The 19,376-nt window shown below is 50.6% G+C and overlaps 1 protein-coding gene across 4 annotated transcripts in view; it reads right to left on the bottom strand.

Annotated features, from left to right (window-relative positions):
- Window positions 1-10,302: 10,302 nt before the first annotated feature.
- The window catches only part of AUTS2 (activator of transcription and developmental regulator AUTS2), a 1,117,705-nt gene continuing 1,108,631 nt past the window's right edge, over window positions 10,303-19,376 (bottom strand). For all 4 annotated transcript variants that reach the window (XM_067705960.1, XM_067705961.1, XM_067705962.1 and 1 more), the window contains 4 exons: window positions 18,361-18,438; window positions 17,348-17,431; window positions 16,024-16,246; window positions 10,303-13,465 (listed from right to left, as the gene is read on the bottom strand). In XM_067705960.1, the coding sequence (XP_067562061.1) occupies window positions 12,205-13,465; window positions 16,024-16,246; window positions 17,348-17,431; window positions 18,361-18,438 (1,646 nt within the window). In that variant the 3' untranslated portion in view covers window positions 10,303-12,204. The remainder of the gene's footprint in view (window positions 13,466-16,023; window positions 16,247-17,347; window positions 17,432-18,360; window positions 18,439-19,376) is intronic.

Genomic DNA, 19,376 nt, shown 5'->3' with positions numbered 1-19,376 from the left:
ATGTCTCCAGGGAATGGTGCTAAGTGAAAAAAGCCAGCCTAGAGAGTTATGTCCTGTATGATTCTATTTATATAACATTTTTAAAATGACAAAATTTTAGAAATGGAGGACAGAGTAGTGATTGCCAGGGATTAGTGTTGGAGGGGGGGCCACACGAGGGACCCTGTGTTGTATTGGAACTGTCCATAGTCTTGACTTTGCTGGTGGATCCATGAGTCTCTACTGGTGATAACACTGTAAAGAACTTAAAACACCTACATACATAAATGAGTGTAACTAATTGGGGAAATGTACATAAGACTGGTGGACTGTACCCAGTGTCAGTCTCCTGATTGTGGTATTGTACTGTAGTTTTGCAAAATGTTACCACAGAGGGAGACTGGGCAGAGTATATACAGATCTCTCTAAATTCCTTCTTTTTTTTTTTTAAGATTTTTATTTTATTTATTTATTTTTGGCTGTGTTGGGTCTTTATTGCTGCACGTAGGCTTCCTCTAGTTGCGGCGAGCAGGGGCTACTCTTCGTTGCGGTATGCGGGCGTCTCATTGTGGTGGCTTCTCTCGTTGCAGAGCATGGGATCTAGGCGTGTGGGCTTCAGTAGTTGTGGCACACGGACTCAGTAGTTGTGGCTCCTGGGCTCTAGAGCGCAGGCTCAGTAGTTGTGGTGCATGGGCTTAGTTGCTCTGCGGCATGTGGGATCTTCCCAGATCAGGGCTCGAACCCGTGTCCCTTGCATTGGCAGGCAGATTCCCAGCCACTGCGCCACCAGGGAAGTCCCTCTTTCTTTCTTTTTTAATAATTTTATATTTGTTTATTTGGCTGCTTTGGGTCTTAGTTGCGGCACATGGGATCTTCGTTGTGGCGTGCGGGATCTTTTCATTGCAGTGCGTGAGCTCTTCGTTGCGGTGCACGAGCTTCTCTAGCTGCGGCACACAGGCTCCAGAGTGCATGGGCTCAGTAGTTGCAGCGCATGGGCTCTCTAGTTGTGGCGTGTGGGCTCTATAGCATGTGAGCTCAGTAGTTGCAGCGTGTGAGCTTAGTTGCCCTGCAGTATGTGGAATCTTAGTTCCCCAACCAGGGATCAAACCCACGTCCCTTGCATTGGAAGGTGGATTCTTAACCACTGGAGCACCAGGGAAGTCCCTCTAAACCCTTTTTTTTCTTTTTTTTGGTTGTGCTGGGTCTTAATTGAGGCAGGCAGGCTCCTTCGTTGCGGCTCACCAGCTCCTTAGTTGTGGCATGTGAACTCTTAGCTGTGGCATGCGTGTGGGATCTAATTCTCTGACCAGGGATTGAACCTGGGTCCCCTGCATCGGGAGTGCAGAGTCTTAACCACTGCACCACCAGGGAAGTCCCAAGTCCCTGTAAATTCTTTCTTAAAACTACATCTAAACTACAATGATCTGAGTAAACATTTCAAATTAAATAATGTACAATGTTTAGTTTGCAAATTGTGTAGGGATCATGTTTGACAGAATTCTGCTGTTTTCATTCATACTTTCCCAGCTTTTAAATATTAAGCAAATATTCACATATTTTCCTCCCCTGCTCTCCCAGTGTTTTTCTGTTTCATGAGGGCTACTTTTTATTTGTACCACAATGTTGACTTGAACTCATTCTTAGTGGTCTAAAGCAGGGATTAGCAAACTCTGGCCCTCAGGCCATATGTGGACTACCGTCTGTTTTTGTAAAATTTTGCTGTAACTCAGACAGTCCATTTGTTTGCATATAGTCCCTGGCGGCTTTCACGCTACAATAGCTGAGTTGAGTAGTTGTAACAAAGACCCGATGGCCCATAAAGCCTATTACAGAAAAACATGCTGACCCCTGGTCCAAAGGATTAAAATATAAAAGGCAATTTTATTCAAAATGTACACAATTTGAATGTTTCCATCAAGAAAGTAAAGAAAATATTTCAACATTAAATTTTATTTTGCATGTTTTCAATTACTTTTAAATATTAAAAATTCTCTTGAAATTGAGTCAAAATATAAATTATAATGAATGAATATCAAAGTTTTATCTAAAATTATTGAAATGATGCTGTTTGAGTCAATAATGTTATTTTGAAATGTTAGATATTTTATAAAAAAATACTCTGATTAGCAATTCCAGTGTTTGTTGTCAGTGTAAAGAATCGGAATTATGATTCATCCCCGTTACATCTGGTCTTACGTATATAGAAATTTAAGAGTGATGATAACGGTTTATTATTGCAAAGGGCTGCTCTCCTGCCACATGCAAAACGCTGTGAATACCTCACTAATCCGTGAGCACATCGAGGACCACGAGTAAGAATAGTGAGAAAAGTGAGAAATGGGAAACTGACGCTGGGAAGCAGTACTGCCTTATGCGAGAATCTATCGCACCGCCGGGAACTTAGAGGAAGGCTTTGAAGGATTCATGAAACACCTTTTTTCTTTTCTCCAAGTGTCCCCACTACTCAAGTCCTCCCCACCCTCTGCGGTGGAATCTGTCCCCCATGCTCACCTATGGCACTGGAAGCAACACGTCTTGTCTTGAGGACGCAGGGAGACGATGTGGAGAAGCGGGTCCCTGGGGCCCGGATGGTGTGAGTCAAAAGAGAGGACGTTGAGGGGCCTGGTGGCTGTGACATCTGGCTGCACTGTGCGTGTGTGCGAGCGTGCATGCGTGTGTGTGTGCGTGCGTGTGTGCGCACGCGCTTGTGTGTGTGTGTGTGTGTGTGCGTGTGTGTCCAGGTAAAAGGCCCCTCTTGCCGAGTCTAGTGATGACACAGGGTCAGACTCCAGCAGAGAGACCCTGACCTTGGCCACGGGGCTTGTAAATTGCCCCTGGGCAGGCCCTGGCTCCTTGCACGGAATCGGCACGGGCCAGGCTGCAATGGCTGTGGGGTGCAGCAGCCAGCTGTGGCTCCAGCCCTTTTCTGTGAGCTGAGAGTTTATGATTGGGGAAGATGGGGGCTGGGTCCATGCCCGGCTGGTTCCAGGACGGCCGCTTTCAGCACCGGGGCCGCAGCTGGTTTCCATGGAGCTTCACAGGAGGCTGAATCCTTTTCTGGAGCATCAGCCTGAAGAGAATCAGTCCTGGACACCTTAACCCTGACCTACCAGGCCTGACAGCCGCCGGGGAGAGGAGGGAAAACATGACTTCCAGGGAGTGTTAGAGGCCCGTTTGAAGTTACTGAACTGGCAGCACAATTCTGTGATTCTCTCCTCGCATTTGGCCACGGTGGCCCAGGCTGGGGTGGCCAGGGCTGTATCTAAGCAAGGCTGGGGTTTAGCCAGTGTGGTGTGTGGCTCCACAAAGCAGTAGCGAGCAGGGACGCTGGGGTGTATGCGGGGGCGATTACGGTCAATCACCAACGGGGGAGGGGGGAGGTGAGAAACGAGGACAGTGCTGGGGCGGGGCGGGGGGGGGGGGCAGTGTGCAGAGGCTGCAGCCAACGACTGCAGGGGGTGGTTCCGGGGGAAGCCAACAGCAAGACGTGGAGTCAGGATACAGCATCTGAAATGAGACCAGGGAGGAGCTGAGTTGGTGCTGGCGCCGGAGCCCGGGCGTGACCATGGGAGTGAGAGTCACGGTCGCAGCGTTGCTGGAGAGGCTGGCAGTGAGCAGGGGGACACCTTCATGGCCTGAGTGCGGGGTGGTGGGCAGGCGATTGCACCCAGGAGGATCTGAGAGCCGCGAGGCTGTAACGAGGAGGATGCTGGAGAGAAGATGCTCCCCGTTTTAGAGCGCGGCGAGGGGGAGGGTCCCGGGGGGCGGGGAAGCAGGACGGTGAAGGGAGAATCCGAAGAAGCCGGATGGAGAAGGGGGTTTGTGCTAACAACTGGCCAGAAGGTCAGGGGGGAAGGGAGTGCAGTGGACCCGAGGGGATGCTGAGGGCCAGAAGGATGAGACCGCCACGGAGGCAGGTGGGATTGGCGCCGAGGTCCGAGGCAGAGGGTGGTCATGCGGCCGAGTGGGAGACTTGGGGGTGCAGAGTTGGGGGCTGCCTTCTCCCCCTGCAGGTGTAGGCGAGGGGTTGGGAGATGGGACAAACACGTGGGCGCCCCCTGGTGATGGAAGCCTGCAGAAGGGGCCCCGCAGATGCCCCCGCACGTCGGGGAGGCAGGGTGGGAACCTCCCCGACCCTCTGGAGAATGGAGGCTGCGGGGTGTGGAGGCTGCTCCGTCTCGAGTTCCAGGATGTGTCAGTGGGGCTGGAGCTGGAGAGAAATGCTCCAAAAAAGCGGGAGGCATTGGGGTCTGGCCATGGAATCCTGGGAGTCTCCTCTGTTAGCAGAATCTTGCTCATGGGCAAGACCCTTGCTACCAGGTCCCCAAAGGCCTTTCTGAATCTGGCCTTGGGGCTCCTTCCTGGCCATCTGTCCAGCATCACTTGCATTTTCCTGTTTTTATCTTGGCATTTTTTTTCTTTCTCAAACATTAGCAAATAGAATCCTACCCAGACTCATCAACCTAGTCTGTTGGAACCAATAGGGAGATCAGAAATTCCCTGGTAAAGTCCAGTCTCTGGCCTTCTTTCCATTTTGGAGGTGAGGAAACCGAGGCCCCTGGAGAGGCAGGGACTGACCCGGCTTCAATCCATTGCATCCCTGTTGGCGCCTCTGCCCTCAGGCACTATGCAGAAGGGACTCAGAGGCGCCACCACCTGGCCCTTAGCAGGACTTCAGGGGAGGCAAACGGACAGGGACACATCTCCCACCAGCTCAGGACTCTCAGGTAGAGGCCTCCCAGAGCTGAAGGGAGTTTGGGGAAACCCAGGAGCAAAGGCGAACTGGGCTGCAGCCACACCTGGCTGAGACAGAGGGCTGCATTCCATTAACTCAGCAACGTCCTTGAAAATGCCTTCCTGACCATCAGCCTCTCTCAGAGGCTCTCACGCCACCCTCTTCACTCGTCCCCTGGATGTAAGCCCACTTGGGGGGGGGGGGGCGGCGAGCCTTGTCCTCTTGGTGCCCGCAGTAACCCCAGCACCTAGCACGAGCCTGGCCAACAGGACGCCTTCCATGTTCGTCACATAGATGAATGTCCATTGACTCCACACCCACTAATAGATTCAGGAAATTTCACTGCTGTGAGGGGTGTGTGAACCACAGCAGTTGACATCTTAGTTGCATTATTACAGACCCACTGGGGTGAAGATCTGTCTGAATGGATGAAAACTCCAAATTACAGAGGAATGCTGGTTTATTACTTCCAAGAACTGTCCATTTATTGCCCAGAACTTTAGTTCTACTTTAATAATTAGATATGAGAATACTTTGTTTTCAAGAACATGATTGAACGCTTGTACGCATCCACGGTCACGAACGGCCCATCGATGTCTGCCCACCGTGTAAGGAAACTCTGCTTTGTCTATATAAAATTTCTGTATACTAAGATCATCCCGGACCAAATACGGCATCTTGTGGGCTGCTTTGGACCACACAAGCCACTAAATTAAAAAAAAAAAAACCTTAGATGTACAGACTTGGGTTAATCATAATCCTTGATTCATAGCATATTCTCATCAATGAGCCACACACATTCTTGTTCCTTTCTCCCTTTCCTTTCCTTGCACCAGTTCACAGCCTCTGGAATATATACCTGGTGTCAACTAGAAGTGAGGGTTAAGTGGGTAAACAGTGTCCTTGCCATTGCTGTTTATGGGATGGACTAACTCAGCCAGCCTTTTCTCGATGGTAACGTGGGGCCGTGGCTATGGTGCAGGCTGTGGAGGGGGACCACCTGGGTGGGTATCTAGGTTATGCACTTGAACACAGGAATGTTACCTCATCGCTCTGGGCTTTATTGTTCTCACTGTCCGATCGGGGTTACACCTTGTAAGGCTGTTGAAAACATGAAGGGAGAGGGTCCATGTGGGAAGCACAACAGTGCATGCAAAAAGCATTCAGTTAACACTGGCTACTGTCCTTACTGCTAAGGAGGGGCTGACCTCTGTGACATTTCATACTGTTAGTGATGCATGAGGTCAAGATGAGAGCTAGTGAGAATCAGGATAGCCCCGGAAGCAGAAAATGTCTTTCTGGCTCCAACAAGGTTACAGTCTCTTTATGGTCCAGCAGGATCGTGGATCAGGCTGAAAAGTCAAAGAGAACAGAGCTTCTCCTCCAGAATCATTTTCTGTTGCCCAGTGAGTCTTTCTGCAGCTTTTGGCCAGAACTTCACCTTGACCTTTTTACACAGTCTGAGGCAGTAGTTCTGAAACTTGATTGTGCGTGAGAATCACCTGGAGGGCTTGTGAAAACACAGATCCCTGGGCCCCACTCTTGCGGATTCACGAGGTTAGAGGTGGAGGTCTGAGAATCTGTGTTTCTAACAAGTTCCCTGGTGCTGATGCTGGTCTGGGGACCACACTTTGAGAACCATAAGTCTCTAAGAAGTGAACTATGATGGGGAACAAGGGGCAGTCAGGGGAGGCTTCCTGGAGGTGAAGGCTTTTGAAGTGAGCCTCAGTTTGCCAGACGGAGAAGAGACAGCAAAGGGAACAGAAACAAAGAGGTGCGAGTAGCCAGTGTGTGCTGGGAAAGGCCTGCGGAGATGACGCCGACAGGTTCCCAGGCACTAGAGAGGCAGGACTTCGCAGGCTGGACGAGAATCCAGGCTCCACTCTGGTGTCCTCTTTAAATCAGGGATGGTTTGGAACCTGGGAGAGGTGTGAGCAGAACTGGCAGCAGCATGGAGGGGGGGGGGGTTTAGGGAGAGTCAGGTAAGAGGACAGGGTAGCAGTTGAAGGACAAGAGAAAAAGACAGCCTTGACTCTCTGCCCAGGTGACTCTCACCCTCCTTTAGAGTCTGGAGGATTTCTTCCGTGATACTAGTTTCAAACTAGGGGGGTTGAGACCCAAGATTCCAAAGGCATGAGATGAACTAGTGGGTGCGAACAGCATTTAAAAGAATGAATAAAAAGAGGACAGAATAAAAAACAGAGTTCGTTGCACACAGCAGGGGTATTGCTTCATCAAACCTGTGTCAGGCGTGTGCGCATGCCCTGCATGAGCACGATGGATGTGGGTTACAGTCGAGAAGGTTTGCGCGCCAAGGTTCTGTGCAGTCGTGCAGTTCAGGGAACCAGCCAGGAGTGGCCTCACCCACCTAGTGCAGGCCTTGTTTGGGGCGCACGTCCTGAGGGGCTGACCATCCTGCAGTAGAGAAGACGGGTCCCGTGGAACCCAGAAGGGGAAGGGCTGAGTGGAGGGAGGGGGAGAGGAGCTCGGAGAGCAAGCTCAACCCTAGGAGGGTCCAAAGAGGGGGAATAAGCAGGAAACAGGCCCTCAGGGGAGGCTTCGTGGAGATGGCTTTGGGTCTGACCTCAGTCAGTGGCTCAGCTCCTGACAGCAGGGCCTTTGGGAATAGATCCTGTAGATAAACGCCAAGAAACAAGGGGAACTGGTGTGAAAAGGTAAACAAGGTTTTAAAAAGTAACCTGAGTCCCAAGAGAGACAGAGTCCAGACAGAGCTTGAAGAAACCTTAAACATCAGCCAGCACATTCAAGTGACAGCTGAGGAAACTGAGGCCAGTTTGCGTGGGACCTGCTGAGGACACGGGCCTTGAAGGCTTCTGGTCCATTGCTCTTCCGGGCCATGTTGAGTCTCCAAACACCGGCTCAGAGGCTAAACTCCAGGTCGCCTGCATCAGGGGGTCAGTAAACATTTTGTGCCAATACCCCAGATGCTCCCCCCAGACCCTGCCCTAGTTCCTCCTTCCGCCCACCAGGTGAGAAACACCCAGGCCTGTGAGTTAGAAACCCTGGAACCACCATGTCTGCAAATCTTTGGCAAAGAATCCTCATGACAGGCTTCCCTGGTGGCGCAGCGGTTAAGAATCCGCCTGCCAATGCAGGGGACACGGGTTCAAGCTCTGGTCTGGGAAGATCCCACGTGCCGCGGAGCAACTAAGCCCGTGCGCCACAACTACTGAGCCCACGTGCCACAACTACTGAGTCCGCACTCTAGAACCCGTGAGCCGCAACTACTGAGCCCACGTGCCACAACTACTGAGTCCGCACTCTAGAACCTGTGAGCCGCAACTACTGAACCCAAGTGCCACAACTACTGAAGCCCATGCACCTAGAGCCCCTGCTCCGCAACAAGAGAAGCCACCGCAATGAGAAGCCCGCGCACCGCAAGGAAGAGTAGCCCCCGCTCACTGCAACTAGAGAAAGCCCACGCACAGCACCGAAGACCCAACACAGCCAAAAATAAATAAATTTATTAAAAAAAAGAATCCTTGTGGCACTGGCACTGAGTTGGTAAAAAGGAAAAGTTACTTCGTCTTTTGTGTGGGCCGTTCTCTATACAACTTCCATGGGCTCTGGGACTGTGCACACGAAACTCTATCCATGCTGATGGGCTTGCAACCTGCCCAGTTTTAGGTCTTGTTATATTCAGATGTTCTCATCTTACACATTAAGAAACAGTTCCAGACAAGCTCTGTGTTTTTCTCAAGGTCACTGAGAACGGAAGGCACCGGGGTGGCTGCAGGCCCCCTGCCTGCTGGTCTAAGCTCCCCATTGGAGGCTTCGGGCAGTTCTGGTGTGAGATCCTACAAACTAGCTTTGTACTTCTGTAGTGCTCAAGGAGACCAGCAATTTCATCGTGTGGAACCGTCTTTGATGATATTATTTTCTATCTGATAAATAACCCTATTATCTTGAAAGGAAACTTCCCATGTCTAAGAAATTGTTCAGAAACTCATATGGGAAAAAAAAAAAAGATGGCAAAGTTTAAAAAATAATATGTGAAAAAGCCCATGTCACTTTGTCACCTTTCCTTCAACCGATTTAATAGCACTGAGGCCAAGTTTGCTCCTCAGGACGGATACACACACACACCTTGGGCACCCACAGCTGCATGGCTAAAGGCAGTGTCTGTCTATGATATGTAGGTATGTACATGGACAGTCGTATCTTATTTCCTCTCATCCACTTTGATTGAGGCAGAAGAAAGGATCAACAGTCAACACTGTTGTGAATATCCATCCGAAATGGTAATTATCGCATCATGATATTCGCTCTTTTACTTGTCATGTACCATTAGAAGGTAACAAGATCATTGTCAGTCAGAGATTGTGGAGATAATTAGAGCATCTATAGGTTAGCAGGAAATCAAATTGGTGCTGGTACCCATCAATGCCGGGGAGCAGAACGTAATTAGAGGGAAAATATGGAAAGGTTGAGAGGAATAAAGCCCCGGGGACTAAATACCATGACTGATTTGACAGTAACTTCCGGTCTCACATTGCAGATGGCGGCCTGGAAATAGATGTGCGGGAGAAAGCTGGGCAGTCTGCCAGAAATAGCAAGGCACGCCCGCTGATGGCGAGTCTTGGGAAGGTCCCGAGAATTGCCTGATTTGGAAAAACACAGTTTATCACGTTTTCCAACCTACTAGTTTTTCTTCAAGTTATTTTCTCTAGTCTGGGAGCCGGGTATCAGCATAAAAGCAGGGCTGAGTGAAGTGGGCCTTTATTTAAGCCCAGCATCAGATTTCCAAGCCCGTGAGCCCAGTACCCCCAGCCGGGAGCCTTCCAGAGCCCCCCGTCCCAACCCCCCCCCCCCCCCCCCCCCCCGCAGAGCTGCAGGCACAGAAACCAAGCCCCTGGTTTCTGTTCACTTCCAGTCCATCTTCTCCAACAGCGGCCACCCGCATGCTGCTAAGCCGGACTGCTTTTGTTTTGTCCAGTTAGGATTCAAACACCCGTCCAAACCATCTCATCCAAATAACAATGGCATCGTATTGACACCAGAAAATCTAACAATTTTTACATCTTGAAAAAACAAATTTTAGAGGACGAGGGAGAGGTCTGCAAGCTGATGAGGGTTACGCCATGTAGTTCAGTGAGACACAGGAAAAAGACGGGAACAAAATACCTGGAAAGTCTGAATTTACATACAACAGACTGAGTCCACAGGTTGTAATGGCAAGAACAGGCAAGCACCGGCTGCTGGCAAAGGCCCTCGATCAGATCTGTCATCAACGCAGACAGAGCACATGCTGAGTTTTGAAGGAGGCCTGAGACACAAAGGGTGCTGGCTAAATCAGCCCGCACGTGTATCACCTACGAAATCTAAAAGCACCTTCCCAGGACTTACAGGACTTTGCTTAGAACATACCAAAAAAAAATTCCTGATTGGGTAGAGGGCAGACGTTTACAGAAACTAACTGGCAGTGTCTATGTGGGTCAGGGAGGGCAGTCAGCCTTCCGTCGTCACTCAAGGGTTCAAGGGGTTTCTCTTCCAAAGCCCTGTCCTTCAAGTATGGCCCCTTCACTATGGTAAGGTTGGCCATCCCACACAAACAAGCAGCTGGAAGCTTAGTTCACATTTTTTAATAACATGGCACAGTTTACATAACACAAGAAGGCTCCGCCGATGAGAACATGCTGGAGACTCAGTCGCTTCACGTTTCTTTTCACATAGGATCTAGAAAGGACTTTATTACATACAGGAGGAACAGCAAAAAGGTCTGTATAGAACGATCTCTTTACAATACTGAAAGCTACCACTACGGTTCCAGTGTACATATTCCTTGGATTTTTTTTTTCCTTTTTAGTTGTTGTCTTAAAAAAAAAAAAAAAACACTGCACAACATCTGGAATTCACAAAATCTGAAGCTCACAACTAAACCTTCAGTTGACTACTAAAATAGATCTCTCTGCTTATTAGAAACAATGGTCTGTAGTTAACTTTTTTTTTTGCAAAAACAGGATAACAACGTCAGATAGCACTTTAATATACTAGAAGACCAAATGGAACTAATTTTATTTCATACATATATTTTACAGTCCAGTAGACAAGATATATTGTATTTCTTTGCTAGTAAAGTCATATTCTCTCCAAATATGTAGACAAGAGGCTGAATGTATTATAAAAGTTATCATGAAGAGACAGATTTGATGCAAACTCAAAAAAACACGCACACACAAGACCGTCTCTCCGCCACCTTTCACCCTCTGGAATGCTCCCCGGCCCCACAAGGTTGACCTGTTTCGGCTACTCCCGGACTTGATTACCGACGGGAACATGGTGAGCCACGCTAGGAAATATGCACCTTAACTTCAGCAGTTATTGAATACAGTGATAACATATCCATCATCTGAGAAAACGCGAAGCTTTCTTTCAGGATCTGTTTGTTTGGGTGTAACTGGATCTCATTACAGAACGAGGAGGTGTGTACAGATAGGAAACAGGACACACTAAAAAAACGCATGGTTCCCACATGAGGGGGTGTGTGAAATCACGTGACTGATGGTGACGAGATGCTGGCGGCCTGTTTGTGTCCCCTGATTTTGGCATCTGACAACTCCCATCCTCCCTGGCACTGGTTGTTCACGGCCTTGGTTACCTTTCCGGGGCTGCACTCCCCACTTCCCCCAAAGGCCCACAAGCGGCAACTTCGGATGCAAAGTTTCGGCCTGGGGTCCAATTTGCAAAATCGGGTGTTTCTCCGTTTGAAATAACAAGCAAGGAAAACAGAGTCATATCACATAAGCGCTTGTTCAGGGAAAATATGACCTTAAGTATGTTGTAAATGGACTTGAAAAGGCTCCTTTGAGTTAGGCGGGCTTTTGTGAAAAGCCCTAACATTCATTGCATAGTTGAAGGGTTTAGCTGTCTAGAACAATACATGGGAACACAGCCGAAGCCGACTGTGCTCACTGATATAAAGTCTGCAAATAGCACATTTTAAGAAGTATTAATGTATTATGTTACTTAATCTTTATCTATTTACATCTGTACAAAGTAAAGCTTTCATCTTACCCTTTGCATATATGAACCATTAGCTCATGAAGCAATCTTTTTTTTTTTTTTTTTTTACATAACTATGTACACAGCCTTCCCTTCTCATCTGAAAGACCTGCACGATGGACTGTGTGGACTGTTGTCTCCTACCCCCGCCCGCCCCCCCCATTATGTGTGTTGTCATCTTCACTGTTTTGGTTCGAATCAAAAAGTTTTATACGAGAAACCAAAAGAGTGGGGAGACATGAGAACATACGAATCGGCTAAAAGATCTGAAAAATTTCAACATAGAATATACAAAAACATTTCAAAATCTGCGCTGAGTCTATACACTTTTTACAAGGGGAAGTGCTGGGGGCTCCCCCCGCCCCGTCTGCGTCGGTCGAGACGCGGGACCTCTGCCTGCGGGCGCTCTCGAGTCTGGCGCCTGCGGCCGCGGGCTCTCTCCGTCCTCTTCGCGTCCCGTCCTCTCCTTACCGGGCTTCGATGTCCTTCAGCGTGTGGGAGGGCGGCCGCTCCCTGATCTCCGCGGACAGAGGGGTAGTCCTCCGGGGGGACACGGGGCGGCCCCCCAGCGTGGAGATGAGCGGCGGAGGCGCGCTGAGCGCCGCTGTCGGGGGCGTCTTGTTGAGCAGTCCGTTCTGGTGGCCCGCAGTGGGGCTGATGCGTGGGTAGTGCATGCTGGGCAGGCCGGGCGCGATGAGGCCGGGGTGCGGCAGGTGTCCGTCCAGGGAGGCGGGGTGCACGGCGTGGAGCCGCGGGTGCTCGTAGTCCTCGCGGAGCACGTGCAGGCGCTCACGCTCGTCCAGGTGCGCCCCGCGCTCGTGCTCCCGCCGCGCGTCCACCGACAGCGGGTGGTGGTGGTGATGGTGGTGGTAGTCGTGGGGCTCCCGGTCCCTGAAGGAGCGGTCGGCTTCGTACAGCCGGGGGGCCGAGAGACGGTGCAGAGGGTCGCTCCTCAGCAGGAAGTCCCTGCCCAGCGGGTCTCTCCGGTGAATGTCAAGTTCCCGGTAGGGGTCCCTCAGTGGGTCCCGGATGGGGTCCCAGTGGAAAGGAGGATACGGGAAGCGCTCTCCGCCCGGGATGGGGCTGATGCCCATGAAAGGCGTCATCATGCGAGTCCTGTCCAGGCTGCTGATGCTGTTCATGGGGTGTATGCCCGTCACCCCCACGGTCATGGGCATGGAGGCCAAGGGCCCCGGGTGCACGCTGGCCGAGGAGCTGGGCGGCGGCGGTGGCGGCGGCGGCTCCGAGGACCGGTGGCTCTGCGGGGCCTCGGCGGGCAGGTCGTGGTCTTCTTTGCGCTCCTCCTTCACCTTGACCTCGGCGCTCTTCTTGGGGTTCTCGTAGGCCGGCTCGCCCTTGCGCGGCTCGGCCTCGCGGCTGGCGGCGCTGCCCGGCCTGGCTATGTCGCTGGCGGGCACGCGTGCGTAGGGCGACGGCACCCGGGCTAGCTGCTTGGCTTCCTCGCCCGCGCCGCGGCCCTCGTGGCCATGGCCGTGGCCGTCCTTCTCGGGCAGCGGGCCCTCCTTCGCCTTGTGCTCGTCGGCGCCCAGGTCCTTGCGGGATTCCGAGTGTTCTCTCTCCCTGTCTTTGGATTTGTCTTTCTCACGAGCCTCGGTGCTCAAATGAGCCCTGATCTGTTCGGTGGAGCTGCGGCCGTGCCCCAGGGTGCTCCCCGGGAGGACGGGTGCTGGTGAAGGGTGGCTGGAGTGTCTCTTCTCGACGCTTTCCCTGAGGAGGAGACACCAGGAGGCAAATGAGACGGGCTGCCGGCCGGCCAGGGGCTGCCAATGAGATGGCGGGAAGAGGCCGCGCAGGGCTCTGGCCCCCACGGTCCCCTGGGCAGCCGCACGTGCCCTTCGTGGGCAGGGTGACCAGCCACCCAGACCTGACTGGCCTAGATTTTAGAGGAAGCTCGAGGGGGTGAAGTGCTAGGGATGACGGGGCTGGGAGCGTCTGAGGAGGGGAATGACGCTCGGTGTGTAAGAGGCACAGGCCAGGGAGGGAGAGCTTTCGGAAACCTGAACGGACCAGCGTGGTCAGTGCGTCAGTGACGGGACCACACAGCCCGTCTGCCTAGAGTCTCAGGATCTTTTAGTGTCAAGAATCAAGTCTTAAGAGCCCCAAACCTTCCTTCCAACGTTGCAGTTCAGAGCCAGTGGGAGGAGAGTAACGGGGAGATTATGGGAACATCTCCGTCCCGAGGTCGGGACAGAGGGCTGGTTTCAGAGAAAAGCGGGCAGATACAGGGCGGCCTCCAAGAGGCAGCACCGAGGGGGTTGAGAGGGAAACCACAGTTTCTGGATTCTGGGGGTGCAAAAAGCACCTCTGCATTAGGAAGGAGAAGCAAGCCATAATTGAGAAGATTGATAGAGGAAAGCCAGAAGGAAAAGTGGGTCCAGAGACACAACCTCAAGGGACAGGTTGGGAACAAGTTCCATCTGTGGATGGAAATGTGGAAGGAGAAGCTGAGAGGCCCGTCTTGGGTGGGGACTTAAGAGTGCGGGGCACAAAATGCAAAGCGACAGAGGACAACACGGTAAAGAGGCCGGACCAGGAACCTGGTGTTTTAGAGACGACCCGAGACAGACCTGGCAAAGGTGAGGAGGGAAGCAGGAAGCCTGGGTAGCTCAGAAGGCAAGGGGGCCCCGGGGGAGAAATTAAGGACGTTTCCCCTACCAGTTTTGTTTCTAGCCAACGTGCAAAGGCTAAGAAGGAAGAGCATCTTTAAAAGGTAAGAATAAGGCTTCCCTGGTGGCGCAGCGGTTGAGAGTCCGCCTGCCGACGCAGGGGACACGGGTTCGTGCCCCGGTCCGGGAGGATCCCACATGCCGCGGAGCGGCTGGGCCCGTGAGCCACGGCCGCTGAGCCTGCGCGTCCAGAGCCTGTGCTCCGCAACGGGAGAGGCCACAACAGTGAGAGGCCCACGTACCGCAAAAAAAAAAAAAAAAGGTAAGAATAAAGACGAGTGTATTTTATTAAGAGAAAAAGGTAAGAATAAAGACGAGTGTATTTTATTAAGTTTCCTGACTTTCATCTAAAAGGCCATTTTTAGCTGCATCAAGAAAAACGGGGCAGGGTTTGCTGCCATATTGTGCCTTCTCTTTGCTGACAGACCGTCCAGAGAGCTCCTGGTCTAGGGGCTGCCGGGTCCAGACGCACCTCACTGTGGCAGTTTGCAGCTCAGAGCTGCATGTCATAAACGGTCCTCCCATTGGCTAAGAGATTTTTACCATGCTGTCCTGAAGGAAAAATGCGTCGTCTTTTATAAGAAAGAAATCAGTTGGCATGACGGCCTATGATGGTCTGCTTAATCTGCTGCATTTAAAACCTGCAAACTTGAATTCTTTTAAATCCCTAGCAAACACGTACATATGTATACACACACACACACACACACACACACACACAATATACACAGTAAAGGAAAACGAAAGATTTGGATCGTATTTGAGATTTAAATAGCAAAAGGAAAGTGTTATTAGGTATTTTCTGTCAAGCGTATCTTGTGTATGCCTTGCTAGTTCATTCAAAATGAACATACCCTAAAGAAAGGGGGAAAAAGGGAGTATGCTTTGTCAAGAATGCTTGTAACATTCTTCAGAAAAAATAACTATAAGACATTTTCCTCTTGAAGGCTAATTCTTCTTCAGGCATGGGTTACCACGTATGGAGATACAAATGGTTAGTAAAATTAATTATTCACTGGCAAAACAAAACCCAGACCCAAACTGCTTGGTGAGGTTTCCCTAAATCTGGGTTAGCAAAATTTTATCAGTTATCTGTGAGCCCAGGATTTGAGTTTGAACAAAATTCGAGAGAAATACAATGAGACAATGGAAACATGACTTTCTAAAAGAAAACAAAAAAGGGAGAGAGAGAGAGCAAAAAACCTATGGATGAGTCAATGGACTGCACGAACTTGAAAGCAAAGATGGTGTTGATTCATGCTGTGTGTGTCTTCTGGTCCAGGCTCCATCTTGCTACCTTCTTGAGAGAGATTTATGTTTGCAGAGACTAATGCTCACGGGGACCTTGAGTGTGGAGCTGCTCGTGAGTCAGATTCACTTGCTCTGTACTGGATACAGAACTGTGATGCTGGCCTGTGGTCACGATGCACTGAAGGGCCGGGCGGGGGGGGGGCGGGGGGCGGGGGGGACACCACCCCGGCTGTGTGACGGGCCGAGGCTACAGCTGAAGCACGAGGCTGGGCTGGGGAGGGTGGGTGGCCAGTACTTGGCCCAGAGCGGGCTCCCCCATTGGGACTCGAGAGCGGGTTCTTTGCGTACCTTTCTTTGTCATCTTTACTAACGGATGAGTCTCGTTTATCTACATCTCTATCTCTGTCATGAGCTGCAGCGGACGCGCTACGCTCCAGCTCCCCTGGCTTCAGCCAGGGCGGAGGGGTCGGGAACGACGGAGGCGTTCGGTGCAGCCGGTTCCAGGGCTCGTGAGGATTGCTAAAGTTCTGCACACTGGGGCCATCCTTGTGGCCGAACACTGAGTTGGGTGCTGAAATGGTGAAGTGGAGAACAAAAAGGTTTCAGAGAAATTATATAATCTGCTGTAATGAAGGTACTTACCAAAAAACTTTTAACAGCATTCAGAGTTAAAATGAATACATATTATTGGGAGCTGGAAAAGGAAAGGAGATTAACAGATTCATTAGAGGAACTTGTCCTACACTGGAGAGGTAAGTAAGCTCACAGCGTTTTTTCTTTTTTTTAACCAAAGGCAAAGGGGCGGGAGGGGCTGATTAAAAAGGAAAGGGACCCAACAGGTATGGGGATCACCTAATCACGCCTATCTGGCACACGCAGACGTCCCGAGCATGCAGAGGAGTGTGACCTCGGTCAATAGCTCAGTTCAGAGCAGAATTCATGGTTATCCTCTGCCCACCACGACCCTGCTAGTATGACTGCTGCCCCCGTCCACAACCTTAGCGACCAGAACTAGAGTCAGCAGAGACCAGACAGGGTCCTGATCCAGACACATATGGTCTCCACGCTATATGGAACCGTGACGGCTGCTTCAAGCTGCACTGTAAGCCTCCTGTAGCCGGAGGCCATGACGTATGGAAGGCACGAAAGAAAACGAGCTGATAGTGGCTAAAGCATGTTTAGAACAGGAGCCCTTCCTCCTTTAGACAGATTGAGCAGTGGAAAACTGCACAGTCTTCCTGGATTATGCAGCCCCAAGTGTGGCCCTCTCCTGACGGTCCTGAGCCTGCACTGCCTTCCTGTTCTTCAGTGCGTTTTCTCACTCCCGCTAAAGCAAGATGAAATTTAAAAGTTGTCTTCACGTCTAATGGGAGCTGTGGCTAAAATGTGGGATAGTAGAGATGGAATATGGATGAAACTGTGAACTTCAGCAAACTCTCTGGAGTTCAACTGACTACAGTACCCTTCCTGACCCTCAGGAACATGTATCAACTGCGGGCTAGCCTTAAAACGTTGGTTTAGACCTAACTCCACTGATGAGGCCTGCTTTTGCAATGATGTCACCTAAGTTTGTTTCCCAAGAGCGCGGTTCCCTAGAAAGGTCTTGAGCCACAGACAGATCAGAGTAGATAAATAATTTAAGGCAGATTTTAAAAAGTCAGAGGGTACTCACTAACTGAAGGATTTCCAAGTCCCCCGAAGGCATTGCCCCCAACTGCTGCCAGGCCGGTGAACGTAGACGGCCGATTAAAAGGCTCTGCAGACAAGATTGGGAAGAAAGACATGGCTGCAGGACTCCACTGAGTGAGGAAGACAAGAGCTTCCCGGGAGCTGGGAAGGCATTTATACTCAGACCTGACCTGTCCCACTTCTCCCGCCAGATTATGCAAAGGGTTTTCATCCTTTTGCATTTGGGCATGGGGTTAGCAAAATATTTATGAAAGCTATTTTCCAGAACTATGCATTTTGCCCCATTTCTCTCTTGCTGGGTGGGGAACACTGCTCAAGCCACAGTACGCTCAGATGCCTCCCTGCCCGTCTCCCCTCTTCCCAGAATGTGCCGTGTAGGCTCTCATAGACCAGAAGTAAGATGGCAGCTTAAAGTCAAGCTCTTAATGAAGTCCTGAGGGCACACGTATCCTATACCCTGTCGCTGGGGCATACCACTGCCTGCATCTGCTTGTGCACGTGCAGAAAACATCAAATAAAGGCCACAAGTAAAGCACCTTTACTAGGAAGAGAGATAATAGGGTTGTGAAATGTGAAGTGATTAAAAAGTAATGGATGCTGTCTCTTCATAACATCGTGTCCTTCTTTCCAGCTCCATGGGTGCCTTTACGTGGGCAAGAGCTCACCATCTTCTCCAAGGGGCAGGGACAGGCTGCTGTAAACGTGGATGCCCTGGGGTTCCACGGCATGGCTTTCACCCACCACACCCGCTCAGCAAGTCTACACACAGCCACTACTGCGCACAGATCTACTACTTGAAGAACACGGTATGAGAGGTGCTGAAATCCTGGAGATGGACGGCGGGGATTCAGAGGTCTACAGGATCACCACCACCTAAAGCAGTAAGTGACTTATCTGGGACTATGGCCCACTTAGCAGGAAGTGTAGCAGGAGCGCAGTGAACAAAGGTTTTTCTGAGATACACACGTTGCTGCCCGTCGCTGATGGGCAACTCACCAAGGTGAGCAGCAGGGTTAAGGAAGTTGCTATGATGAGGCGGTGGCCCAAAAGGGGTCCCGGTTGGGTGTGCAGCACCTGTTAAGTCAAACATAATGGAGTTAGATTTCAGAGGAAGGCAACTTCCACAATGCCACTGGCTCCCGGTCACCAAAGGACCCCAAGAGAGAGCACATTAAAGAAAGAACATAGCTGACGTCCGTCCAGGCAACACCCGGGGAAAGAGAAACGTGCTTATCAGGAGGCAGAAAATAAATCACCCCCTTTCCTCTTTCCTGGCTGGGCTGGCCACCACCAAAGAGAGGTATTATTTTTTTTTTAACATCTTTATTGGAGTATAATTGCTTTACAATGGTGTTAGTTTCTGCTGTGTAACAAAGTGAATCAGTTATACATATACATATAGCCCCACGTCTCCTCCCTCTTGCGTCTCCCTCCCACCCTCCCTCCCTATCCCACCCCTCTAGGTGGTCACAAAGCACTGAGCTGATCTCCCTGTGCTATGCGGCTGCTTCCCACTAGCTATCTATTTTACGTTTGGTAGTGTGTGTATGTCCATGCCACTCTCTCACTTTGTCCCAGCTTACCCTTCCCCTTCCCCGTGTCCTCAAGTCATTCTCTACGTCTGCGTCTTTATTCCTGTCCTGCCCCTAGGGTTTTCAGAACCATTTTTTTAGATTCCATATATATGTGTTAGCATATGGTATTTGTTTTTCTCTTTCTGACTTACTTCACTCTGTATGACAGGCTCTAGGTCCACCCACCTCACTACAAATAACTCAATTTCATTTCTTTTTATGGCTGAGTAATATTCCAGTGCATATATGTGCCACATCTTCTTTATCCGTTCATCTGTCGATGGACACTTAGGTTGCTTCCAGGTCCTGGCTACTGTAAATAGTGCTGCAATGCTGCAGTGAGCACTGTGGTACATGACTCTTTCTTTTTGAATTATGGCTCTGTCAGGGCTGACACACAGCACTGGAAACATGGAAGAACAATGCCCCAGTGGGGCA

This window comes from Pseudorca crassidens, chromosome 15, assembly GCF_039906515.1.
Source record: "Pseudorca crassidens isolate mPseCra1 chromosome 15, mPseCra1.hap1, whole genome shotgun sequence".
In the NCBI taxonomy this organism is placed as follows: Eukaryota; Metazoa; Chordata; class Mammalia; order Artiodactyla; family Delphinidae; genus Pseudorca; species Pseudorca crassidens.
This window is presented reverse-complemented; position numbering and strand designations above follow the sequence as displayed.